Here is a 27,682-nt window from a genome sequence, read left to right on the forward strand (position 1 = left end):
AATAAAATGGCATCTTTGACTTCACTAATGCATGTTTGTGTTTTTTATTACAATTATTTGTGTCAATAAAAAAATACACAAACAATCAATGATTTAGATAACAGGGTAGATTACTAGAATATTTAAAGTCACATCAAACAATTTAATAATTGAAAATTAGATGACACAAAGAAGCATGCTAACAGAGGAACTCTTCCACTGTTAGGAATTTCCTCAGCACCCACCTACTACTTACTAGTACAATCAAATAGTGACAATGGTATAGAGTACAGAGCAGGCAAAGACAAATTAAATGGAAAAGTAACCATGCTAACAAACATATGCTAACATATGCATGGCCTCCTTTGTTTTGCACTACACACTGCTAATGCTGATAATGATACAATGCTAATAATGATGCTATAGCTACTAACAATGATCATTTGAATAATGATGCTAACTCTACGTACAACACTAGAACTAAGTAAACAAACACAAACATTGGGTTCATGGCTCTGTTCATATTGTCATGGTAACAAAAGTGATCAGACATGAATCGGACGTCTGACTTGTGAAAATCTGTATCTAAAGTACAGCCATTGTAACCGCATCCACCTGGAAGAACAGGGTGTTTTCAGTCTGACCATTTTTTGTAATTCCAGGCCTGCCGCCATTAGCACTTCTTTAACATCCTCCGCCAACTCTTTTATTCCCTTGTGCAGAAGGTGTAATGTAGTGGCAAAAGCAATCCCCATTGCACCAAAACTAAAAACAACAGTGGTCAACACAGCTTCGATAGCCTTGGCTGCCACCATGACTGCTGTATGCATCATTCTAGCCACCATCTTCTCATCAACTCTCCCAGCGAAGCGAGACTTCACTGCTGAGCTCAGTTCAACGACTGGCTTGTTGACACATTCTGAGAGTCTCCGGAGAGATTTCTCACCCAGTCCAAAGGTTATGAAGGCCTTGTGGAAGAAGGCCTGCATAACACCAATCTCTCAGCCCACTGAGAAGCCAGGGATGGGTATGGCTGCTGTGGTGGAGGCACCAGCAGCTGCAGCAAAGGCGGTTTTGAAAAGATATTTCCTCTTCTTCTCAATCATGACTATTGAGCAAACCGAGACTGGATTAGACAGACCTCTTGTGCTCTGAGAGGTTTTCCTCCAGAGAGTAGATTAGCTTCTGGAAATCGTACTTCCCAAGCTCAAAGGTGGAGATGAGGAAAACTTTGGGGTTCCCTACGGTCTTCAGGTTCCCCTCACAATTCTGTCTGATCTTGGAGAGCAAATCCTCCTCCCTGTAGTTCTTCTTCCATGCCTCAGCTCGGCTGTCGTTGTCAATCTTCGACCGGAAGAAGTAAAATATATTCTTCATATTCTGGATCTCTTTGGCCAGCATGATGTTGTTCTCTTTGAACCTCACTGTGCCGACGATGATGAAAAAGTTGTAGGTTTTAATCTTTTCCTCCTTCAGGTACTTCTTTGCCTTAATGTTTGGGGTGCCGGTACCAGGCCGGTCCCAGAATTTCACGTTTGGCACTGTGTGATGGCTGTATCTAATGGGCTTCATTGTGGTCTTGGTCAACTCCAGTTTCTACTGCCCCTTTGTCCATGTAAGGCATTAACAAAGATGGACTTTCCCGCCCTGCTCTCCCCTGTCACAGCAATGTTAAGGGTCACGTTCTCCAGCAGATCCAGGTGCTCCTTTGCTTTGGCTGCCTTTTCTGTTGGGGTAAACTTGTCGTAGTTCTTCATTTCCTTGTCGATGTCAAGATCCTCATATAAGTTTTCATCAGACATCTTGCTCCTGACAACCCATAATTAGCTAAATTAATAGCACACAAACATCCATCACATGCGGAACTATCCATTTATGTAATATAGATGCATTGTGCAATCTTCGAAAAAAGGGTTATTTGGGGTTTTATGCATTGTTTTATGGATTGGCAAACTTCATGGTTCTTTGGGCGATATTTCTTTCTTTTTACTTTTTGGATTATTTGTGTATTGTTTTGTGTTTTGTAAGGTATTACTGCACTGTTGGAGCTAGGAACAAGCATTCCGCTGCACCTGCGATAACATTTGCACATCTGTGTACGCGACCAATAAACTTTTATTTGATTTGACAAGATTAAATAACCCTTTACTAAAGAAGGTTCTATATACGTATAAACCCAGTGAAGGCAAAAAATCTTGAGGTTTCTTTCCCTATCCCAAAAGGTCATGTGGATTTTAGCAAACAATAGCTGAGAAAAACCTAACATGCTGACCGAGAGTGCCAACGAGCATCTGCTGATGCCAAGGGCAAAAATAGAACTCCTTTCTATTTCTGATGCAGATCGCGCTGAAAGTCCTGCTTCTCCCATCTCATTGGTTTATAGAAGCAGGTACCCACATGCCATCTCCTCATTGGTTATACCCACGTGGGTGATTGAAAGACTAACTGTTTTGCTGGTGGTCATGGTAATACTATGAAAGTTTAGATGCCGATCACCATATAAGTTCAAAGATGAAAAAGCCTGGAAGGAGGAGAGATGACTAGAAATCATTCGGTTGGCCGTTTTATGTGTGTCGGAGTAGAGGACCTTGTGCATATCAGGTAAAATAACAACTCAATGTTTATATCCCAGGAAAAATTAGCTAGCAACAGCAAGCTAGCTAAATAGGACAAATTAGCTAGTAAGTGCAGGCTAACTAGCTAAATTGCCATACATGTTTAATGCTTTTCAACCTGTCCCCAAATTAATGACATTGGTTCAGAGTTTGTTTTGATATTTTAACCTGCGTGTCGTGATCCCGTTTGGTGTAGGGGGACAAAATACATTTAAGCACGATAGCGCACGATGGCACACGATGGCACATGCGCGCAGCCGGTTTGGGTTCCGTGTAACACAGTCACATCTAACTCTGAAATGACAGCTAACTAGCTGCCTTTTCATTTGTTTTTGCTGTTGCATTGACATTTATATCAATATTAATGATGCTGCTGAATGGTCAGAAAAATAGCTAGCTATCTCGCCCGACACCGTTTACTCTCAATGGCTTGGTGTAGATAATGTTAGTATTTTTGCAGCATTGTTGCCGAGGTTGGAGTGGCAAAGAGCAAGGTTCATAAAAATGTATTATTTAATTCAAATATGTTTGTGAAGCAATAATCATATAATAAACCGTAGGCTAGCTAGATAAGGTTGTTTCAGGATTTGAGCACATTTTTGTCAACAGGAAAAGGTAGGCTACTTTTAGTTAGCTTATTTACAAGCTAGCTAACTCTTACAAAAACATGAATATTTGTTATTGAATATGCCAAATAGAGCTACAGACCACCTGACATTGGCAATTAGCTAACTGCTACTTTTAGTTCAGTATTTCAGTGTGGAGTCAGATGATGGGACTATGTTTCATGAAGCCATTAGAAGACTGGACTGAGTGTTGCTGTCGTCTGTTGAATGCATAACACGTGATGGTCGGTTCCCCTCTCTCCACTGGGATTCTCTGCCTCTAACCCTATTACAGGGGCTGAGTCACAGGCTTACTGGCGCTCTTCCAATCGTCACTTGAGTGGGTTGAGTCACTGACGTGATCTTCCTGTCCGGGTCAGTACCCGCCTCAGGTTCATGCCGTAGGGTAGATCTTTGTGGGCTATACTCAGCCTTGTCTCAGGGTAGTGTTAGGGTTGTGTCAATTCGAATCTGGTATCAGGATAAGTATGATACTGAGTCACCGATTGTATGCTATGTATTTTTTATTAGCTAAGCAATAAATGGTAAATGCAATTTTCGTATATACGGGCTCTCTGTCACACCTCGCAGGGCAAACAGAGAACTGACTTGTTCCTGACAAAGATATTATAATATACTCTGATGACAGAAGTAGTTCCTGCTTCCGATCCGGCATGTCAGAGTAAAGACTGGGCGTGGTTTAGACTCACCTAGCCTATCGTTGTTTGTTGGCGCAAGCTGGTCCCATCCCCCGGGCACTCCATCGGTCAATCGTTGTAGTTGTGTAGAATATACAGTTATCAGGCTCCTGGCTCCTGTTATCGCAACACTATGTTCTGAATGTGCCCCCCCAACTCGTTGCACAGTTCCTGTCTTCATGTTATTCTGTATTTTTCCATCATGAGAAAGGCCCATGGCCCTGAAACTGTTAACAATGTCTCAAGTCAGCTTTGTTGCATAACACATATACCCACGAAAGCAAATAATATTCCATCACATATGATATGGTAAGGGCTATAGTGTATAACACAGAACCTCACAGTAGTAGGTTGGTGATAGAGGAAATTATAGTTGAAATGATTAATTATATATACATTTCTGATTAAAACCATTTATTCTGATACTATTATGTTATGATATGAAATGCATGGGTTCTTGGTTCTTGGCTGTTACTGAAAATGTAAGCAGAACGAATTAATTGTCTGTGCCTCTCGGGAGGTTTAAGGGGCAGCGATGCTATAGCTTTTCAGACAGATAAGAAATGTTTGGGTAGTGTTCCATTAGTGGAGAAAAGTATATTTTTAGACAGTTTGGAATGTAGTTTTATGGGGGGAGTAGAAGGAGAGTTCCAGACCTAAAAACAATGGGCTCTTGTGAGAATCGGAGAGAGGGTGGGAAACTGATGATGTCATTTTCAGTTTATAACCTGTGGAAATATGTGTATGCGTTTAGTACTCTCTTGTAATAAACGCTGTTACCTTTGGCTTTTAAGACTGGTCTCAATCTACTTCATGCATAATTAATGAACTTACAACTCATTAATGAATTAGAAATGAGTGCGAATTGGTTTTGGCAATAAAACATACAGGAATTTAGAATTCCTCTATCAGTTGGTGGTTGAAGATATCCCTCTAGTGGTGTGGAGGCTGTGCTTTGGCAAAGTGGGTGGGGTTATAGGACCATGCCTCAGTATAACCTGGCCTGGTGTCTCCTTGCTGTCCCCAGTTCACCTGGTCATGCTGCTGCTCCAATTTCAACTGTTCTGCCTGCGGCTATGGAACCCTGACCTGTTCACTGGACGTGTTACCTTGTCCTGGACCTGCTGTTTTGGACTTTCTCTTTATCGCACCTGCTGTCTCTAACTCTGAATGATCGGCTATGAAAAGCCAACTGACATTTACTCCTGAGTTGCTGACCTGTTGCACCCTCTACAACCACTGGGATTATTATTATCTGACCCTGCTGGTCATCTATGAACGTTTGAACATCTTGGCCATGTTCTGTTATAATCTCCACCCGGTACAGCCAGAAGAGGACTGGCCACCCCTCAGAGCCTGGTTCCTCTCTAGGTTTCTTCCTAGGTTCCGGCCTTTCGAGGGAGTTTTTCCTAGCCACCGTGCTTCTATATCTGCATTGCTTTCTGTTTGGGGTTTTAGGCTGGGTTTCTGTACAGCACTTTGTGACATCAGCTGATGTAAAAAGGGCTTTATAAATACATTTGATTGATTGATTGATTGATTTGATGGGCAATTGATAATGTCATACCCAGCCAAATAACTGCTGTAAATCTGTACTGTATAATTGTTCTAATAGTCTGTTCTGAGGTACGGACCCATCTCTACCTCAGTCTGGAGTGCTGGTTATTGTTATTTTATTAGGATCCCATTAGCTGTTGCAAAAGCTGCAGCTACTCTTCCTGGGGCCCAAAGAAAACATAAACCATGACATAATACAGAACAATAATAGATAAGAATAGCTCAAGGACAGAACTGCATATATTTAAAACAAGTATATAGAAATAAAAAAGGTTATGTACTGACAAAACACTGAGATGCCCATACTATAGGCCTATATTCAGTCACATTTATCAATTTAATTGGCATATATATTCAAAGAAGTAGACTTTTTGCATTTATAATTATGATTTTTTTCCCATTCTAATGTGAACAGAGAAGAAGTGAAGATAGCCCATGTGGTTACAGTAGGTTACGTAAGGTTTATCCACTTGCACAGCTTGCTATGCATCTCAACTAAATGTATACTGAACGAAAATATAAATGCAACATGTAAAGTGTTGGTCCCATTTTTCACAAGCAGAGATAAACGATTCTAGAAATGTTCCATATGTTCCATTGTTTACATCCCTGTTAGTGAGCATTTATCATTTGCCAAGATAATCCATCCACCTGACAGGTGTGGCATATCAAGAAGCTGATTAAACAGCATGATCATTACACAGGTGCACATTGTGTTGTGGACAATAAAATGTACAGTTTTGTCACACACCACAATTCCAAGTTCCAGGTTTTGAGGGAGCATGCAATTGGCATGCTGACTGCAGGAAAGTCCACCAGAGCTGTTGCCAGATAATTTCATGTTAATTTCTCTACCATAAACCACCTCTAATGTCGTTTTAGAGAATTTGGCAGGACATCCAACCGGCCTCACAACCGCAGACAACGTGTAACCACGCCAGCCCAGGACCTCCACTTCCGGCTTCTTCACCTGCGGGATCATCTGAGACCAACCACCCAGACAGCTGATGAAACTGAGGAGTATTTCTGTCTGTAATAAAGCCCTTTTGTGCCAAAAAACTAATCCTAATTGGCTGGGCCTGGCTCCCCAGTGGGTGGGCCTGGCTCCCCAGTGGGTGGGCCTATGCCCTCCTAGGCCAACCCATGGCTACGCACCTGCCCAGTCACGTGAAATCCATAGATTAGGGCCTAATGAATTTATTTCAATTAACTGATTTCCTTATATGAACTGTAACTCAATAAAATTGTTGAAATTGTTGCATGTTGCGTTTATATTTTTGTTCAGTATAATTCGTCTTTTATTGTTTCATTCACACCTGCTCTGTTGGAGCTCGAATCTTAAGTATTTCACTGAACACTGCAACAACATCTGCGACCCTGTGCATGTGGCAGTGTAGATACAATTACAAAATATCTCAATTAAAAATAGATGTCATTACTTCAATATGAACTCACATATTGTTAGTGATAGACAACTTTACATTTCCCAAGCATTCACCTGCTAGTTACTAGTACAATCAAATACTGACAATTATAAAGAGTGCAGAGCAGGGGAAAAAAAGATGTCACAAAGACAAATCAAAATGCTAACACATTTTTGATAACAGATGTATGTATAGCATCCATTGTTTTGCACTCAACAATGCTAATGCTAATGATGATACAAATGCTAGTAATAACACTATAGCTAATAACTATGCTACAGCTAACAAAATGTTAATGCTAATAATGAAGCTAATTCTAATAACAAATCTATAACTAAGTTAACAAACTCAAACATTGGGTTCCTGACTCGGTTGTCATGGTAACAAAGGTGATTAGACATTTGACCTGTAGGATATGTTTTTGCAGCCATTATAGCATCCATGAAGAACAAGGTGTTTTCAGTTTGATCATTTTACATCATTCTACACCTTCCATCATGAGCATTGCTTTAGCATCCTCCACCATCTCTTTTAATCCCTTGTCCAGAAGGTGTAAAGTAGTGGCAAAGGCAATCCCCACTGATCCAAACCTACCAATGGCAGGTATGCTAGTCAACTCAACCACAATGGTCTTAGCTGCCACCATAGCTGTTGTACTCAGCATTCCAGCCACCACCTTCTCATCGACCCCCCCAGCGAAGCGAGACTTCATCGCTGAGCCCAGTTCACCCACTGGCTTATTGACACATTCTGAGAGTCTCATCTCGTCCAAAGGCTATGAAGGGCCTGGAGAGGAAGGCCTGCATAATACCAACCTCACAGACCACTGAGAAGCCAGGGATGGGTACGGCTGCTGTGGTTGAGGTGGCAGCAGCTGCAACGCAATGAGTTTTGAAAAGCTCCTTCCTCTTCTTTTCAATCATGACTTTGGAGCGAATCAAAGACTGGATCAAGGCTGACCTCTTGTGCTCTGGGAGGTTTTTTGAGAGAGAGAGTCAAGCAGCTGCTGGAAATTGTACTTCCCCAGCTCAAGGTGGAGATGAGGAAGACTTTTGGGCTCCCTACGGTCTTCAGGTTCTCCTCACAATTATGTCTGATCTTGGAGAGCAAATCTTCCTCCCTGTAGTTCTTCTTCCATACCTCAGCTCAGCTCATTGTCGATATTCAAATGGACAAAGTAGAACATCTTCATCTCTGAGGCCAGCATGATGTTGTTCTCTTTGAACCTCACAGTGCCGATGATGACAAAGAAGTCGTAGGTTTCAAACTTGACCTCCTTCAGGTAATTCTTTGCTTTAAAGTTTGAAGGGCTGATACCAGGCAGGTCCCAGATTTTCACATTAGTCATGGTGGGGTGGGAGCATCTAATGGCCTTCATGGTGGTCTCCATCACTCTGGTTTCTGCTGCTCCCTCGTCCCCATCCAGTCCAAGTAAGGCGTTAACGAAAGTGGACTTTCCTGACCCACTTTTCCCTGTCACAGCGATGTTAAGTGTCACATTCTCTAGGAGATCCAGGTCCTCCTTGACCTTGGCTGAATTCTCTGATTGGGTAAACTTGTCATAGTTCTTAATTTCATTGATGATGTCAGGATCTTCATAGAAGTTTTGATTCAATGAAATTACCGTCTCATTTTTCTGTTGTCAACATTGCCGACCACAATACAGTAGTCAAGTACAGCAGTTTTCAAACTATTTGGGGCCGGGAACCCGTTTTGTGTTAGCAAATTCACCAGGGACCCCCTCATAATCAGAACACCACTCCTTTAGAATGCAATAAAAATAGCATACAATGACTTTTACTATTAATTCTGCAATACATGGCCAGACTAAAGTAAATGTCTACTTCTTGGCTTCAGCAGAGAAAGTTTTCCAGTTTTCAAGCAAACTCTACATGTTTTGCTATAAAGCAGATTTTTGTTGCCGTTTTAAAGCACATTTCCTGCAATTCTATACATTTTACCATGAGACAGAGTGTCACGACTCTGACCGAAGGTGGCTCCCCTTCCCGTTCGGGTGGCGCTCGGCGGTCGTCGTCACCGGCCTACTAGTTGCCACTGATTCTTTCCTCCCCCTCCTTATGTGTTTATTGAGTACACCTGTTTTGAGTTGGGTATAATTAGGGAGGCTTTATTAGTCAGCCGGCCCGCCTGGTTCTTTGTGCGGGATTCATTATTGTGACCTTCTGTGTTGTGTAACTTGTGCACATCTGTGGTTTACGTGTTTTCCCATTTCGTGGGTTTTGCTGGACAGTTTAAGTCCCCGTGTTTGGGGCGTTTGTTTTGTTATACGCCCTGTGTTTTCGTGGGGTTGACTTATGTCCGCCGTGTTGTGCATTAAAGTAGTGTAACAGTATAACTTTAGACCGTCCCCTCGCCCATACCCGGGCGCAAACCAGGGACCCTCTGCACACATCAACAACAGTCACCCACGAAGCATCGTTACCCATCGCTCCACAAAAGCCACGACCCTTGCAGAGCAAGGGGAACTACTACTACTTCAAGGTCTCAGAGCAAGTGACGTCATCGATTGAAACGCTATTTAGCGCGCACCACCGCTAACTAAGCTAGCTGTTTCACATCCGTTACAGTAGCACTACCCTGAACTCTCTGCTTCCTGCGCCTGACTTCTCACCCACTACACTCAGAATGTTACACAGAGAGAAAACTTAGCAGTTTTAAAGATACAATTACAGTGCATTTACAGTGCCTTGAAAAAGTATTCATACCCTTTGGAACATTTTATTGTGTTACAAAGTGGGATTAAAATGGATAGAATTTTTTTGTCAACAATCTACCCAAAATAATCTGTAATGTCAAAGTGGAAGATTTTTTTAGATTTTTTTAAAGATTCACAGAAATTGTATAACTAAAATATAATAATAATAATAATAATATAGTTGTTGCATAAGCATTCAGCTCCCTGTGTTAACAATCTAGAAGCAGCTGTGAATCTTCTTGGCTAAGTCTATAAGAGCTTTACACACCTGGACTGTGCAATATTAGCACATTATTATTGTCAACATTCTTCAAGCTCTGTCAAGATTGTTGGGAATCATGGCTAGACAGCCATTTTCAAGTCTTGCCATATATTTTCAAGCAGATTTAAGTCAAAACTGTAAATTGGCCACTCAGAAACATTCACTATCTTATTGGTAAACAACTCCAGTGTAGATTTGGCATTTGCCCATCTTGTATAATATACTGTAACATTAACTCTAACCTCTGCATCTGTCTGTCTTCTGTCTCCTTCCTCCTGTCATGCTTTCTGAACACGACTCCCTCTCTCCATCCTCCTCTCTTTCTCATCTCACCCTCCCTCCCTATCCTTCTTTCCCTCAGTGGCAGCTCCTATGGATAATAGGATCGTTGGGGTTATGAGTGTGAGGCTCCCTCATCAACGACCAGTGGATCATGGTTGCCTCCCACTGCTGGATTATGTAAATACTAAGGTCACATTCACTTATCTTTTCCCTCAAGCCTCTCTTCCTCCTTCAGTGCATTATATTTTCTTTCTGTTTCATGTATTCTCTCCTGTTTTCACTCACAAATCATCTCTGTCTGTGGACGCCATCTACTAGCTCCAGAACTATGACTACCAGACCCTGGACCAAGACATTATGCTGTTGAATCTGGCCCACCCTGTCACTCTCAACAAGTTTGTCAAGCCCATCGCCCTGCCCACAGCCTGCCCCAAGGCCGGGGACATGTGTGTGGTGTCTGGATGGGGAAACATCTACACTGACTCTGGTGTGAATGCAGACTGAGTGGAAAATGGGATTCGATGAGACTGGGGGTCTGATGGGGGTCCTGAAAGTGTGGCCTGTGAGAAGTCCGACACTAGCCAAATGAATGACTCCTAAAGCTCTGCTACCCAACTCCAACCCGGACAGGCCATGACACTATACATAAGGCTGTTTTTTCATCGAAGCTAGGGTACAGGCAGGGCTCGCTTATCAATAAATTGATCACTAAGATTTCGAAGCTGAGTCATTTGCTCATGCTGTGCTGCTCAATACTGTCATATCTCACTAAGATCAAAGCTGTAGTGACACATCACTAAGATCATAACAACTTCGACAAATATAAGACAGGAGAGATTATTTCACAGAAAATAAGAATGTAGTGTGACAGAAAATATAAGACATTGTGCAGAGAGATTATTTCACAGACAATCACAGACACAGAGAATGTAGTGTGTCACAGAAAGCCACCATGAGCAGAGCACATGCAGAGCAGCTAACTCACAGACACAGAGCATCATGCAGAGCAGCCCAAGCGGAGCTGTTCTTGATAGTCACAGACACAGAGCCACCATCTCTTCATCACAGACACAGAGCCACCATGAGCAGAGCACATGCAGAGCAGCCCAAGCGGAGCTGTTGCTTGATAGTCACAGACACAGAGCCACCATGAGCAGAGCGCATGCAGAGCAGCCCAAGCGGAGCTGTTGCTTGATAGTCACAGACACAGAGCCACCATGAGCAGAGCACATGCAGAGCATGCGACGAGGAGGAGCAGCTAATGGACTCACTAAAGGGTACGTTTTTTCTGATTTCGGGCTGGGCCTTAAAATTGACAGAAGCCTGTTTAAGTGGAAAGTCAACATATTTAGAACTGACCGAAGGTTATGGCACGTGAACACATATGTGAAACACATGCAGTATGTTTTATGTGTGAACACATATGTGAAACACATGTTTTATGTGTGAACACATATGTGAAACACATGCAGTATGTTTTATATGTGAACACATATGTGAAACACATGCAGTATGTTTCATGTGTGAACACATATGTGAAACACATGCAGTATGTTTCATGTGTGAACACATATGTGAAACACATGCAGTATGTTTCATGTGTGAACACATATTTGAAACACATGCAGTATGTTTCATATGTGAACACATATGTGAAATAATATATGCCATTTAGCAGACGCTTTTATCCAAAGCGACTTACAGTCATGTGTGCATACATTCTACGTATGGGTGGTCCCGGGAATCGAACCCACTACCCTGGCGTTACAAGCGCCATGCTCTACCAACTGAGCTACAGAAGGACCACAACACATGCAGTATGTTTTATGTGTGAACACATATGTGAAACACATGCAGTATGTTTTATATGTGAACACATATGCAAACAAATGTACTATGTTTTATATGTGAACTCATATGCAAATCACATGCAGTATGTTTTATATGTGAACACATATGTGAAACACATGCATTATGTTTTATATGTGAACTCATATGCAAAACAAAAGTAGTATATTTTATATGTGAACTCATATGCAAATCAAATGTAGCATATTTTATATGTGAACTCATATGCAAATCAAATGTACTATGTTTTATATGTGAACTCATATGCAAATCACATGCATTATGTTTTATATGTGAACTCATATGCAAATCACATGCAGTATGTTTTATATGTGAACTCATATGCAAATCACATGCAGTATGTTTTATATGTGAACTCATAAGCAAAACAAAAGTAGTATGTTTTTACATGATGGTTACACTTTACATTACAGTGCCCTTCTTACTGTGTAATTATTCCTGTAATTACAGTGTAACACGTATTATAATTACTAACCATTGTTGCATTGTACGTACTTTGCATTGTATTTAGGGTTAGGGTTAGGATTAGTTCCCTGACTGCCTTGCCTGGTTCACCAATTACTTTGCAGACAGAGTTCAGTGTGTCAAATCGGAGGGCATGCTGTCCGGTCCTCTGGCAGTCTCTATGGGGTTGCCACAGGGTTCAATTCGAAGGGGCCGACTCTTTTCTCTGTATATATCAATGATGTTGCTCTTGCTGCGGGCGATTCCCTGATCCACCTCTACGCAGACGACACCATTCTATATACTTCCGGCCCGTCCTTGGACACTGTGCTATCTAACCTCCAAACGAGCTTCAATGCCATACAACACTCCTTCCGTGGCCTCCAACTGCTCTTAAACACTAGTAAAACCAAATGCATGCTTTTCAACCGTTCGCTGCCTTCACCTGCACACCTGACCAGCATCACCACCCTGGATGGTTCCGACCTTGAATATGTGGACATCTATAAGTACCTAGGTGTCTGGCTAGACTGTAAACTCTCCTTCCAGACTCATATCAAACATCTCCAATCGAAAATCAAATCAAGAGTCGGCTTTCTATTCCACAACAAAGCCTCCTTCACTCACGCCGCCAAACTTACCCTAGTAAAACTTACTATCCTAACCGATCCTCGACTTCAGCGATGCCATTTACAAAATTGCTTCCAACACTCTACTCAGCAAACTGGATGCAGTTTATCACAGTGCCATCCGTTTTGTCACTAAAGCACCTTATACCACCCACCACTGCGACTTGTATGCTCTAGTCGGCTGGCCCTCGCTGCATATTCGTCGCCAGACCCACTGGCTCCAGGTCATCTACAAGTCCATGCTAGGTAAAGCTCCGCCTTATCTCAGTTCACTGGTCACGATGGCAACACCCATCCATAGCACGCGCTCCAGCAGGTGTATCTCACTGATCATCCCTAAAGCCAACACCTAATTTGGCCGCCTTTCGTTCCAGTTCTCTGCTGCCTGTGACTGGAACGAATCGCAAAAACCGCTGAAGTTGGAGACTTTTATCTCCCTCACCAACTTCAAACATCTGCTATCTGAGCAGCTAACCAATCGCTGCCGCTGTACATAGTCTATTGGTAAATAGCCCACCCATTTTCACCTACCTCATCCCCATACTGTTTTTATTTATTTACTTTTCTGCTCTTTTGCACACCAATATCTCTACCTGTACATGATCATCTGATCATTTATCACTCCAGTGTTAATCTGCAAAATTGTAATTATTCGCCTACCTCCTCATGCCTTTTGCACACAATGTATATAGACTCCCCTTTTTTTCTACTGTGTTATTGACTTGTTAATTGTTTACTCCATGTGTAACTCTGTGTTGTCTGCTCACACTGCTATGCTTTATCTTGGCCAGGTCGCAGTTGCAAATGAGAACTTGTTCTCAACTAGCCTACCTGGTTAAATAAAGGGGAAATAAAAAAATAAGAATAAAAAATAGGGTTAGGGTTAGGGCTAAAGTTGGGGTTAGGCTCACTGCTGTAAGTGCATTGTAACTCACTGTAACAATTTCAATACTTAATAATTATTAGTAATTTATCATGAATAATTATTCATAATTAATACAGTGTAATTACATGAGTAATTACACAGTAATAAGGGCAATGTAATGTAAAGAATGACCTTTTGTAGTGTGTCATAGTGTGCCGTTTGGGGCCTTTTGAAAGTGGCTTTTCAAAATTCCTTTACATGGACAAGGTACATGGACATCATTAATGTGTAAAAACTCAAAGCGATAACTCATGGTACCAATGGCACCTTTTGATCTCAAAGAGTAAAAATTCTAAACACGTTCGACTATAATACTTCTTATGAATTCACTTATTCTTTCAAGTCATTACGTTAGCGATACTGTTGTGAGCGGGTATATTTTTAAGAATGATTTACATTTACATTTAAGTCATTTAGCAGACGCTCTTATCCAGAGCGACTTACAAATTGGTGCATTCACCTTATGACATCCAGTAGAACAGTCACTTTACAATAGTGCATCTAAATCTTAAGGGGGGGGGGTGAGAAGGATTACTTATCCTATCCTAGGTATTCCTTAAAGAGGTGGGGTTTCAGGTGTCTCCGGAAGGTGGTGATTGACTCCGCTGTCCTGGCTTCGTATTATTAAGTGATTAAAACCAAATCGGTAACATAATTAAAGAAAAATCAGTAAAGGAATTACTGTAGTCTAAAAAAATGCAGGTTTAACTAGGCAAGTCAGATAAGAACAAATTATTATTTACAATGACAGCCTACACTGGCCAAATATGGGCCAATTGTGCGCCGCCCTATGGGATTCCCAATCACGGCCGGTTGTGATACAGCCTGGATTCAAACCAGAGTGTTTGTTGTGACACATCAAGCACTGAGATGCAGTGCTTTAGACTGCTACACCACTCGGGAGCCCCCAAAAGCAGTTACGTGACCAGGAAGCGGACCCAGGACGCGGCGGTGAGAGAGCCAAATCCTAACCACTAGGCTGGGAGCCACTTGTGGATTTGACAGTTAATGCAGTTGCACCTCCAACAACCAGAAAACAACCAACCACTATGCCGATGTCTGCTAAAGCGGATCTGATTGAAAGAGCGCTTAGAGTTTTTACTACATGAGTGGGGTTTTAAGTTGTTGGTGAAATGGGTTACAAGTAAGCTATTGTAAGTGTGATTACTAATTGATTATCATTGATTGGTAATGCCTGACCTGTGTCTATAAATTCCTGTCTGTCATGTGAACTGATTGAGATGGTGGTTGCTTATAGAGATTAAAGTGACTTTTTATATCGCTCCTGTATGCTGCCTCTGTCTGATCTTAACTTTCATTATAGTTGACATTCCAGCCTTCGAACCCCCTTAAAGGCGCCTTACACTATTGAACACATTGTCACGTTCTGACCATAGTTTTGTTATTTTATTCTTTGTTTTAGTATGGTCAGGGCGTGAGTTGGGGTGGGAAGTCTATGTTTGATTTTCTATGTTGGTTTTTGTGTTCGGCCTAGTATGGTTCTCAATCAGAGGCAGGTGTCAGTTGTCTCTGATTGAGAATCATACGTAGGTAGCCTGGGTTTCACTTTTGGTGTGTGGGTGTTTGTTTCCGTGTGAGTGTTTGGGCCACACGGTACTGTTTCAGTTTTGTATATTTCACGTTCATTATTTTGTTCCAGTGTTCAGTTGTGTTTTTGAATAAATCAATATGGACAATAACCACACTGCGTTTTGGTCCGATCCTTACTCCTCCTCAGACGAAGAGGAGGAAATCCGTTACACACATACACAACAGTATGTGTTAATAGCATACTGTAGCAGCAATTTAAAATGTGTAGACAAAATGCACTCTTCACTGAATATAGTTCATTTTGATTCATTGGAGGAAATACAAAGTTGTAACTGTTTTTATGCATCAAGTGATCACTTCTCTCTGGCATTTACACAGGCATAGCTCCAAAGAAAACAATCATTAATGTTGCCACATGGATTTACGGAAAATATGAACACGTCTATGACGTTTCCAATAGAAAGATGTTTATAGTGAGAAATGATTCCTCCTAACAGTTTACAAGGTTAAATGGATAGATCACCCAAATTAAGAAATAACATAATCCTAATGATTTGTAGAGAGAGTAGTCAGTCAGTTAGTCTGTATTCTGTGGAGCCAGAGAGTCTGTATTCTGTGGAGCCAGAGAGTCTGTATTCTGTGGAGCCAGAGAGTCTGTATTCTGTGGAGCCAGAGAGTCTGTATTCTGTGGAGCCAGAGAGTCTGTATTCTGTGGAGCCAGAGAGTCTGTATTCTGTGGAGCCAGAGTCTGTATTCTGTGGAGTCAGATAGTCTGTATTCTGTGGAGCCAGAGAGTCTGTATTCTGTGGAGCCAGAGAGTCTGTATTCTGTGGAGCCAGAGAGTCTGTATTCTGTGGAGCCAGAGAGTCTGTATTCTGTGGAGCCAGAGAGTCTGTATTCTGTGGAGCCAGAGAGTCTGTATTGTGTGGAGCCAGAGAGTCTGTATTCTGTGGAGCCAGAGAGTCTGTATTCTGTGGAGCCAGAGAGTCTGTATTCTGTGGAGCCAGAGAGTCTGTATTCTGTGGAGCCAGAGAGTCTGTATTCTGTGGAGCCAGAGAGTCTGTATTCTGTGGAGCCAGAGAGTCTGTATTCTGTGGAGCCAGAGAGTCTGTATTCTGTGGAGCCAGAGAGTCTGTATTCTGTGGAGCCAGAGAGTCTGTATTCTGTGGAGCCAGAGAGTCTGTATTCTGTGGAGCCAGAGAGTCTGTATTCTGTGGAGCCAGAGAGTCTGTATTCTGTGGAGCCAGAGAGTCTGTATTCTGTGGAGCCAGAGAGTCTGTATTCTGTGGGAGTCTGTATTCTGTGGAGCCAGAGAGTCTGTATTCTGTGGAGCCAGAGAGTCTGTATTCTGTGGAGCCAGAGAGTCTGTATTCTGTGGAGCCAGAGAGTCTGTATTCTGTGGAGCCAGAGAGTCTGTATTCTGTGGAGCCAGAGAGTCTGTATTCTGTGGAGCCAGAGAGTCTGTATTCTGTGGAGCCAGAGAGTCTGTATTCTGTGCCAGAGAGTCTGTATTCTGTGGAGCCAGAGAGTCTGTATTCTGTGGAGCCAGAGAGTCTGTATTCTGTGGAGCCAGAGAGTCTGTATTCTGTGGAGCCAGAGAGTCTGTATTCTGTGGAGCCAGAGAGTCTGTATTCTGTGGAGCCAGAGAGTCTGTATTCTGTGGAGCCAGAGAGTCTGTATTCTGTGGAGCCAGAGAGTCTGTATTCTGTGGAGCCAGAGAGTCTGTATTCTGTGGAGCCAGAGAGTCTGTATTCTGTGGAGCCAGAGAGTCTGTATTCTGTGGAGCCAGAGAGTCTGTATTCTGTGGAGCCAGAGAGTCTGTATTCTGTGGAGCCAGAGAGTCTGTATTCTGTGGAGCCAGAGAGTCTGTATTCTGTGGAGCCAGAGAGTCTGGATTCTGTGGAGCCAGAGAGTCTGTATTCTGTGGAGCCAGAGAGTCTGTATTCTGTGGAGCCAGAGAGTCTGTATTCTGTGGAGCCAGAGAGTCTGTATTCTGTGGAGCCAGAGAGTCTGTATTCTGTGGAGCCAGAGAGTCTGTATTGTGTGGAGCCAGAGAGTCTGTATTCTGTGGAGCCAGAGAGTCTGTATTCTGTGGAGCCAGAGAGTCTGTATTCTGTGGAGCCAGAGAGTCTGCAACCCAAGTTTTGTTTGATATGTTCCCACTTAGAATACTTGATAGCCAAAAATACATGGGACTGGTAGGACCCTCTTTTAACATACTCTGATTGGTCAACTGAAGATCAATACTTTCTTGATATTATCAGAATACGTTGTGTATTCGGACTTATCCCTTATAGTTTATTGAAGACTTAAAAACACCTACAGTATATGTACTTTAGAAGTGCTTAAGCTGTTATAATTACAGCATTTATAAACCAACACAAATTGAGACATTCCACTTGTAATCAACACTCCTTTGATGACATACAGAACATACTATTGCACTACTACATTCATGAACATGTGTTCTATGCTGCATGCATGTAAGAAGTACTTTCTACAGTATATATTTTTTTAAATTAGTTTTCTACCTTGGGAATAGACACAGTAACTCAAATTATGTTAAATGCTTTATTTGTCATTAGTATTTCATCTCCAGTATAAAAGGTAGATGTTGAACTGCACATGATGTTGTAGAGTTCTGGGACCATGCTGGAGGATCAGACTTAGTAGGTGGCCATGGTGCTGGTCAGCCAGTCATTGAAGATGCACACCTGAAGGAAGAGAAGAAGAAGGGAGACATTAGTGGACACACTCAATGGGAGGCAACATGAGAACCATCAATCAATGTTTTATAGACTCAATGTCTTTTTCTTTTGGGAAACCAAGTGATGTCACAGTGATGTATGAATGTTGATGTTTTCCTCAAACACAACATGAAAACAATTTTTCTGTCTTACCTTGGCGTAGACACCGGGGTTACCGGGCTCGGCACAGCCATAACCCCAGGACACAACACCCTGGAGCTCACCATTGCACACCACAGGGCCACCAGAGTCACCCTGAGAGAAAGAGATAGATAAAGATTGAGAGATCGAGATAGTGATATTAATTGGTTATTTCATTCTCAATATATTTTTAATCAACTGAATAAGTCAATTTAAAGTCATCCTTGTGATACCCCTGAATTGAGGTCAGTGTGGTAAGTACCTGGCAAGAGTCCTTGCCTCCCTCCAGGTATCCAGCGCAGAACATGGCGTTGGTGATCATGCCAGGGTAGGAGTTGTTACAGTCGCTGTAGGACAGGATGGGGATGTTCAGGCACTGCAGCTTGTCGCCATCTGCGGCTGTAAGGAAGGAATAGAGAGAGCGAGAGAGAGAAGGATGGAGGGAGGAAGGTAGAAGGAGGAGAGTTATAGTTAGACATAATGACAGTGTTTTTAATAATAGGTCTACATTTGCTATGTCTGTAAACACACTCAGTCACCATGAAGATGACCAACTGGCTCATGTAACCTTTGACCCAGGTTCTGCACTCACTGGAGCTCATGGTGTTGCCCCATCCAGAGACGGTACACATGGTGCCCGCGGGGGCACAGCTGCTGGGCAGAGCAACAGGCTGCACGTAGGTGTTGAGGGTGGCAGGCTTGCTCAGCTTGATCAGCATGATGTCATTGTTGATGTTGTAGGAGCTGTAGTTGGGGTGACGGATCACGCGGGATGAAGAGATGAACTGCTCGCTACCCTCAGTCACCTTGATGTTGTGCTCGCCCAGACGCACCTCCACACGGCTGAAAGAGAGAGAATTCATGTGAATGTGGAGTTCACTTGTTTCCTTTAGTTTCGCAAAAGTTAAGCTTATCAAATTGTTGCTAGTTGTTATTGACTCAATATGTTGCTAGTAGTTCCCTTGGGAGTGTACTTACGACTTGTAGCAGTGAGCAGCAGACACAACCCAATTCTCATTGACCAAGGAGCCACCACAGAAGTGGTACCCAGAGTTCAGAGACACCTGGTGGGGCTGGGAGTAGGCCTTACACTCATACCCTCCAACGATCTTGTCGTCCTCCGTGGCGACTGTAAACAGAGAGCAGGCATATTCTTAGCGATATTACCTCAGCTTTTGAGATGGAAAAGCATAGCACTATGATAAAACAACAACATATTTCTTAATAACGTCAAAAAAACACATTTGTGATGTTAGTGTCATTACACAGTCCTGTTCTTTTTCTATGGTCATTATTATACTCACAAGCGGCTCCAATGAGCAGAACGAAGACCAGAGAAATCATGGTTGCTGTATGATCCTGTCGATGAAAGGGGTTAATCTGCACCTCTGGTATATATGCAGAATTGGTTGTGCCGCCCCGTTTAATGGAACTGTTTGATTGGTCAACAGAAATCCAATCAGAGGCAAAAGGTGCACTGCCAAGGTCAGCATTATGACAAAGCATTTTCCATCATGGTGTGATATGAATTTGACCCTGAAGGCAGCAGAAAGCTAAGTATATGTTTTCATTAGTCTCAGTACTTTTAAGTGCAGGTTCTTACCATCTGCATTTGATTGAATTTCTTACAGGAGACAGTGATACATGTACAGTGCACTACAACTGCCAGTTTGAGATGGCCAGTATTCTCTGCAGTTCAGACTGTATCTTGACCTCAACATGACTGCAACACAGCTGTGTGGTTCACACGGTGGTATTCTCTTGGAGAAGTCGACAAACACAACTTTGCTGCTCACAAGGCCAAATTTAGCTTTGTAAACAAGTAAACTGGGTTTAAGGGTTTAAGGGGTTTTGTTGGAATGTCATGCAAGGCTGTCTTAAAATTTGATTTTGAATCATTACATAAGTTATACTGTATGCAATTAATATACAGTAAAACACTCAAAATAAGCAAACACTTGGGTAGTGCAGCTTATTATATGAATTATGAATAAACCTTGACAGTAGATTGATGTCTTCACCCTGTCTCAACTCTAATCTTACCCATAACCATAGATTCAATTCTGAACCTAGCTTCATGTCCAAGTCTCTGCTCAACCCAAACCCTAACCCTGGCCTCAACCCTAAATCTAACCCAAGCTTCTCTTCCACGTCACTGCTCAACCCTCAACCCTAACTAACCCTAGCTTCATGTCAACATCCTGGCTCAACCCAAACACTAACCCTCACCCTAACTAACCCTAGCTTCATGTCCACATCCCTGCTCAACCCAAACCCTCAACCCTAACTTCATGTCAACATCCCAGCTCAACCCATACCCTCAAACCTCAACCCGAACTTCATGTCCACATCCCAGCTCAACCCAAACCCTCAAACCTCAACCCTCAACCCTAACTTCATGTCCACATCCCAGCTCAACCCAAAAACCCTCAACCCTCAACCCTCAACCCTAACTTCATGTCCACATCCCAGCTCAACCCAAACCCTCAACCCTCAACCCTCAACCCTAACTTCATGTCCACATCCCAGCTCAACCCAAACCCTCAACCCTCAACCCTAACTTCATGTCCACATCCCAGCTCAACCCAAACCCTCAACCCTCAACCCTCAACCCTAACTTCATGTCCACATCCCAGCTCAACTTTAGCCCAATACGTTTACCAACCTCAATTAAGTAAGAATAGTACAAGAATAATACATTTATCGATCTCTCAAAATAACCAGTTTACCCAACTGAAAATAATTAAACCAATCAATCAGTTTATCCAACTCATAATAAACATTTAACATACTCATAACTCAATTTGGCTCAACCGCAACCGTAGCCTCAACACTAACACTAAAACTAACCATAACCCAGCTTTATGTTCAACCCAGGCATGTGTTAAGTATGAAAAAAATGGTACTGTACTAAATGACCAGTTAAAAAAAGTTGTGATTATGGTGGCCCAGAGGGCGATTACCTTATATACAGTGGGGCAAAAAAATATTTAGTCAGCCACCAATTGTGCAAGTTCTCCCACTTAAAAAGATGAGAGAGGCCTGTAATTTTCATCATAGGTACACATCAACTATGACAGACCAAATTAGAGAAAAAAAATCCAGAAACTCACATTGTAGGATTTTTAATTAATTAATTTGCAAATTATGGTGGAAAATAAGTATTTGGTCACCTACAAACAAGCAAGATTTCTGGCTCTCACAGACCTGTAACTTCTTCTTTAAGAGGCTCCTCTGTCCTCCACTCGTTACCTGTATTAATGGCACCTGTTTGAACTTGTTATCAGTATAAAGGACACCTGTCCACAACTTCAAACAGTCACACTCCAAACTCCACTATGGCCAAGACCAAAGAGCTGTCAAAGGACACCAGAAACAAAATTGTAGACCTGCACCAGGCTGGGAAGACTGAATCTGCAATAGGTAAGCAGCTTGGTTTGAAGGAATCAACTGTGGGAGCAATTATTAGGAAATGGAAGAAATACAAGACCACTGATTATCTCCCTCGATCTGGGGTTCCACGCAAGATCTCACCCCGTGGGGTCAAAATGATCACAAGAACGGTGAGCAAAAATCCCAGAACCACACGGGGGGACCTAGTGAATGACCTGCAGAGAGCTGGGACCAAAGTAACAAAGCCTACCATCAGTAACACACTACGCTGCAGTGCCAGACGTGTCCCCCTGCATAAGCCAGTACATGTCCAGGCCCGTCTGAAGTTTGCTAGAGAGCATTTGGATGATCCAGAAGAAGATTGGGAGAATGTCATATGGTCAGATGAAACCAAAATATAACTTTTTGGTAAAAACTCAACTCGTCGTGTTTGGAGGACAAAGAATGCTGAGTTGCATCCAAAGAACACCATACCTACTGTGAAGCATGGGGGTGGAAACATCATGCTTTGGGGCTGCTTTTCTGCAAAGGGACCAGGACGACTGATCCGTGTAAAGGAAAGAATGAATGGGGCCATGTATTGTGAGATTTTGAGTGAAAACCTCCTTCCATCAGCAAGGGCATTGAAGATGAAACGTGGCTGGGTCTTTCAGCATTGCAATGATCCCAAACACACCGCCCGGGCAACGAAGGAGTGGCTTCGTAAGAAGCATTTCAACGTCCTGGAGTGGCCTAGCCAGTCTCCAGATCTCAACCCCATAGAAAATCTTTGGAGGCAGTTGAAAGTCCGTGTTGCCCAGCAACAGCCCCAAAACATCACTGCTCTAGAAGAGATCTGCATGGAGGAATGGGCCAAAAGAGCAGTAACAGTGTGGGAAAACCTTGTGAAGACTTAGAGAAAACGTTTGACCTCTGTCATTACCAACAAAGTGTTTATAACAAAGTTAGAGCGTTGGACGAGTAACTGAAAAGATTGCAAGATTGAATCCCTGAGCTGACAAGGTAAAAATCTGTCATTCCCTGAATAAGGCTGTTAACCCACTGTTCCTAGGCCTTCATTAAAAATAAGAATGTGTTCTTAACTGACATGCCTATTTAAATAAAGGTAAAATATATATATATATTTTTAATGGGTCTTCCAAATGGACAATGACCCCAAGCATACCTCTAAAGTTGTGGCAAAATGGCTTAAGGACAACAAAGTCAAGGTATTGGAGTGGCCATCATAAAGCCCTGACCTCAATCCTATAGAAAGTTTGTGGGCAGAACTGAAAAAGCATGTGTGAGCAAGGAGGCCTACAAACCTGACTCAGTTATTCCAGCTCTGTCAGGAGGAGTGGGCCAAAATTCACCCAACTTATTGTGGGAAGCTTGTGGAAGGCTACCCAAAATGTTTGACCCAAGTTAAACAATTTAAAGGCAATGCTACCAAATACTAATTGAGTGTATGTACACTTCTGACCCACTGGGAATGTGATGAAAGAAATAAAAGCTGAAATAAATCATTCTCTCTACTATTATTCTGACATTTCACGTTCTTAAAATAAAGTGGTGATCCTGACCTAAGACAGAGAATCTTTACTATGATTAAATGTCGGGAATTGTGAAAAGTGTGGGTTTGAACTGCTTGTTTCAAGTCTTGCCACAGCATCTCAATTGGGATTAGGTATAGACCTTGACTGGGCCCTTGAAAAACTTCATATTTGTTGCTTTTTAACCATTTTCACATGATTGTGTGTTTGGATCATTGTCTTGCTGCATAACCCAGCTGTGCTTCAGCTTCAGCTCTCAGACGGATGGCCTGACGTTCTTACTGTGGAATGTAGTGTTTGGTTTTCGCCAGACATAATGGGACCCATCTCATCCCAGAACTTTGCCAAATAGCACCTGGATGATCATCAAGACTCTTGGAAGAATGTTCTAGGAGAGATGGATGACAATGATCTAAAACACACAATGAAGTCTACATGAAAATCAACAGATTTGAAGTTTTGGAATCTTCTTGTCAAAGTCCAGAACTGTCGCTGAGTTAAAGCAGTTCTGCATGGAAGAGTGGGCCAAAATTCCTCCACAGCGATGGGAGAGACTGATCAACAACTACAGGAAGTGTTTGGTTGGAGTCATTGCAGCTAAAGGTGGCACAACCAGTTATTGAGTGTAAGGGGGCAATTACTTTTTCACACAGGGACATTGGGTGTTGCATAACATTGTTAATGAAATATGTATGTAATTGGTGTGTGATTTGTTCACTCAGGTTCCCTTTGTCTAATATTAGGTTTGTGGTTAAGGATGTGATATTCAGTATCAAAAATATGCAAAATTATAGAAAATTACAAAGGGGGAAAGTACGTTTTCACGGCACTTTATCGATTTATGGAATGATCATAATATGAAGATTCCAATAGAACAATGTTTAAAGTGAAATTCCTCCTAAGAGTTTAAAAGGTTAGATGAAATAGTTCACACAAGTTACAAATTGAACTTTAACTTAATGATTGCTATGGAAAGTAGTAAATTGCCTTTAAAATCTAAATTATCCACAGAGTAATTCGCTTGTCAACAATCTCCGCCTATCTTTTGGTGATATGCAGTGTGTTACATTGAGGCCACGAGAGGGCGCTTTGGTCATTCGACTTCAGGAATCTGAGCTCCAGACGCATTTATAAGTTATACTCAGAACCGGTTCTAGGCATAAGCAATGTAAGTGGTCCCTTTCTAGGGAGTTTTTCCTAGCCACCGTGCTTCTACGCCTGCATTGCTTGCTGTTTGGGGTTTTAGGCTGGGTTTCTGTACAGCACTTTGAGATATCAGCTGATGTACGAAGGGCTATATAAATACATTTGATTTGATTTTGTCGTTTAAAGCACCCGACAGCTAGGGGTCCCCTGACCACAAAAACAAACACATTTTATTTATTTTGGACTTTTTTGGGTGTAACTCAGTCATGGTCTCAAATTATTATTGATTTACTATTACTAAATTACTATTACTACTGTCCTTGACAGTCACTCAATTAGCCATTCCATTTGACTGATCCTGAGTACAGCCATGTCAGTAAAACAGTTTTAGATTGGTATTTGATCTAGCCAGCTATATAAACTTGTAGTAATCATGGCCGAATACCAACCGGGCACGCAGGACATGTGCCCAGGCCTCCACGGGGCCCATATTAATATATACTCTATATATTTTTTATTATGATTGTTATTCAAGAAGATTATAGATTAGCTTTAATGTTGCAGATAAATTGTGGCTTCTATCAATGAAATTGTCTATATCATTTCCAATCCCCCATATATTTTTTGCGAGGTGGTGGGCCTCCCCAACCACATCTTGCATCGGGCTCCAAAAAGGCTAGAGCCGGCCCTAGTAATACTCTTCAAGACATTAGTGGACACACTCAATGGGAGGCAACATGAGAACCACCAATCTGTTTTATAGACTCAATGTCTTTTTCTTTAGAGAAACCAAGTTGTCACAGTTTATATTTTTGCTCGGTGTAAAGCATTATGTAAGATCTAACCATATTCATGTTGCACTACATTGTATTTCAGTAGCAACACAACTCTCAGAGACAATACTCTAAATAGGTAAGAAGGAGGAGCAATTATGCCACACTTTTAACATCCGTACATCAGCTATTGTGAGCAGCAATGCATCAATACACAACTATAGAAACAAATCATTGCAATCAATAATGTTCCTTGTTGTATCTTGCTGTATTGATACAAATCAAATGGTTAAGGTAGGGTACCATGACACAATGAATTCACCCCTGTATCCTTTAGAAAGAAAAACAGTATATTCTTGATCCATACTTTAACAATTTGCTAGTGGTTCCTAGTTTCTCCGGTGTTTACTAGTAAAACTACTTGACATGAGAAGATAGAAAGACCTTTACAAAGATTTCTAAGGACAGTGAAAGTACAAACACAACAGAAAAAAGTATTTAGTGTTAAATGCTTTATTTATCATAAACATAAATAATGTTTAATCTCCCGTACAAAAGGTGGATGTTGATCTGGAACGGGATGTACTTAGTAGGTGGCCATGGTGCTGGTCAGCCAGTCATTGAAGATGCACACCTGAAGGAAGAGAAGAAGAAGGGAGACATTAGTGGACACACTCAATGGGAGGCAACATGAGAACCATCAATCAATGTTTTATAGACTCAATGTCTTTTTCCTTCAGGAAACCAAAGTAAGTCACAGTGATGTATGAATGTTGATGTTTTCCTCAAACACAACATGAAAATTATTTTTCTGTCTTACCTTGGCGTAGACACCGGGGTTACCGGGCTCGGCACAGCCATAACCCCAGGACACAACACCCTGGAGCTCACCATTGCACACCACAGGGCCACCAGAGTCACCCTGAGAGAGAGAGATAGATAAAGATTGAGAGATCGAGATAGTGATATTAATTGGTTATTTCATTCTCAATATATTTTTAATCAACTGAATAAGTCAATTTAAAGTCATCCTTGTGATACCCCTGAATTGAGGTCAGTGTGGTAAGTACCTGGCAAGAGTCCTTGCCTCCCTCCAGGTATCCAGCGCAGAACATGGCGTTGGTGATCATGCCAGGGTAGGAGTTGTTACAGTCGCTGTAGGACAGGATGGGGATGTTCAGGCACTGCAGCTTGTCGCCATCTGCGGCTGTAAGGAAGGAATAGAGAGAGCGAGAGAGAGAAGGATGGAGGGAGGAAGGTAGAAGGAGGAGAGTTATAGTTAGACATAATGACAGTGTTTTTAATAGTAGGTTTACATTTGCTAATGCCTGTAAACACACTCAGTCACCATGAAGATGACCAACTGGCTCATGTAACCTTTGACCCAGGTTCTGCACTCACTGGAGCTCATGGTGTTGCCCCATCCAGAGACGGTACACATGGTGCCCGCGGGGGCACAGCTGCTGGGCAGAGCAACAGGCTGCACGTAGGTGTTGAGGGTGGCAGGCTTGCTCAGCTTGATCAGCATGATGTCATTGTTGATGTTGTAGGAGCTGTAGTTGGGGTGACGGATCACGCGGGATGAAGAGATGAACTGCTCGCTACCCTCAGTCACCTTGATGTTGTGCTCGCCCAGACGCACCTCCACACGGCTGAAAGAGAGAGAATTCATGTGAATGTGGAGTTCACTTGTTTCCTTTAGTTTCGCAAAAGTTAAGCTTATCAAATTGTTGCTAGTTGTTATTGACTCAATATGTTGCTAGTAGTTCCCTTGGGATTGTACTTACGACTTGTAGCAGTGAGCAGCAGACACAACCCAATTCTCATTGACCAAGGAGCCACCACAGAAGTGGTACCCAGAGTTCAGAGACACCTGGTGGGGCTGGGAGTAGGCCTTACACTCATACCCTCCAACGATCTTGTCGTCCTCCGTGGCGACTGTAAACAGAGAGCAGGCATATTCTTAGCGATATTACCTCAGCTTTTGAGATGGAAAAGCATAGCACTATGATAAAACAACAATATATTTCTTAATTACGTCAAAAAAACACATTTGTGATGTTAGTGTCATTACACAGTCCTGTTCTTTTTCTATGGTCATTATTATACTCACAAGCGGCTCCAATGAGCAGAACGAAGACCAGAGAAATCATGGTTGCTGTATGATCCTGTCGATGAAAGGGGTTAATCTGCACCTCTGGTATATATGCAGAATTCGTTGTGCCGCCCCGTTTAATGGAACTGTTTGATTGGTCAACAGAAATCCAATCAGAGGCAAAAGGTGCACTGCCAAGGTCAGCATTATGACAAAGCATTTTCCATCATGGTGTGATATGAATTTGACCCTGAAGGCAGCAGAAAGCTAAGTATATGTTTTCATTAGTCTCAGTACTT

General features: G+C 42.2%; 2 protein-coding genes and 1 pseudogene across 2 annotated transcripts; all 3 read right to left on the minus strand.

Moving 5' to 3' along the window:
* Positions 1–453: 453 nt before the first annotated feature.
* On the minus strand, positions 454–9,108 carry LOC123997329 (annotated as a pseudogene).
* An 8,699-nt stretch (positions 9,109–17,807) lies between these two features.
* Positions 17,808–19,887, minus strand: LOC123998052 (trypsin-1-like). The gene is made up of 6 exons (XM_046302886.1): positions 19,749–19,887; positions 19,423–19,573; positions 19,037–19,287; positions 18,707–18,843; positions 18,457–18,558; positions 17,808–18,270 (listed from the first exon to the last, which is right to left on the minus strand). Exons 1-6 carry the CDS (start codon positions 19,786–19,788, stop codon positions 18,223–18,225), a joined length of 729 nt encoding a protein of 242 aa, XP_046158842.1. The 5' UTR covers positions 19,789–19,887; the 3' UTR covers positions 17,808–18,222.
* Positions 19,888–25,785: 5,898 nt separating this feature from the next.
* On the minus strand, positions 25,786–27,540 carry LOC123998051 (trypsin-1-like). Its single transcript, XM_046302885.1, has 6 exons — positions 27,402–27,540; positions 27,076–27,226; positions 26,690–26,940; positions 26,359–26,495; positions 26,109–26,210; positions 25,786–25,922 (listed from the first exon to the last, which is right to left on the minus strand). The coding sequence occupies exons 1-6, from the start codon at positions 27,439–27,441 to the stop codon at positions 25,875–25,877; spliced, it is 729 nt and encodes a 242-aa protein (XP_046158841.1). The 5' UTR covers positions 27,442–27,540; the 3' UTR covers positions 25,786–25,874.
* Positions 27,541–27,682: the final 142 nt, after the last annotated feature.

The sequence above is a fragment of the Oncorhynchus gorbuscha genome, linkage group LG15, assembly GCF_021184085.1.
Source record: "Oncorhynchus gorbuscha isolate QuinsamMale2020 ecotype Even-year linkage group LG15, OgorEven_v1.0, whole genome shotgun sequence".
Lineage (NCBI taxonomy): Eukaryota > Metazoa > Chordata > Actinopteri > Salmoniformes > Salmonidae > Oncorhynchus > Oncorhynchus gorbuscha.

Excerpts from the sequence above, each read along its gene's own strand:
- LOC123998052 (XM_046302886.1), bottom strand. The coding sequence starts at position 19,788 with ATGATTTCTCTGGTCTTCGTTCTGCTCATTGGAGCCGCTT. Across the intron at positions 19,288-19,422 it reads GCTGCTCACTGCTACAAGTC|CCGTGTGGAGGTGCGTCTGG; the intron begins GTAAGTACACTC and ends TCTCTCTTTCAG. Across the intron at positions 18,559-18,706 it reads GAGGCAAGGACTCTTGCCAG|GGTGACTCTGGTGGCCCTGT; the intron begins GTACTTACCACA and ends TCTTTCTCTCAG.
- LOC123998051 (XM_046302885.1), bottom strand. The coding sequence starts at position 27,441 with ATGATTTCTCTGGTCTTCGTTCTGCTCATTGGAGCCGCTT. Across the intron at positions 26,496-26,689 it reads GGGCAACACCATGAGCTCCA|CCGCAGATGGCGACAAGCTG; the intron begins GTGAGTGCAGAA and ends CCTTCCTTACAG. Across the intron at positions 25,923-26,108 it reads ACCCCGGTGTCTACGCCAAG|GTGTGCATCTTCAATGACTG; the intron begins GTAAGACAGAAA and ends CTCTTCCTTCAG.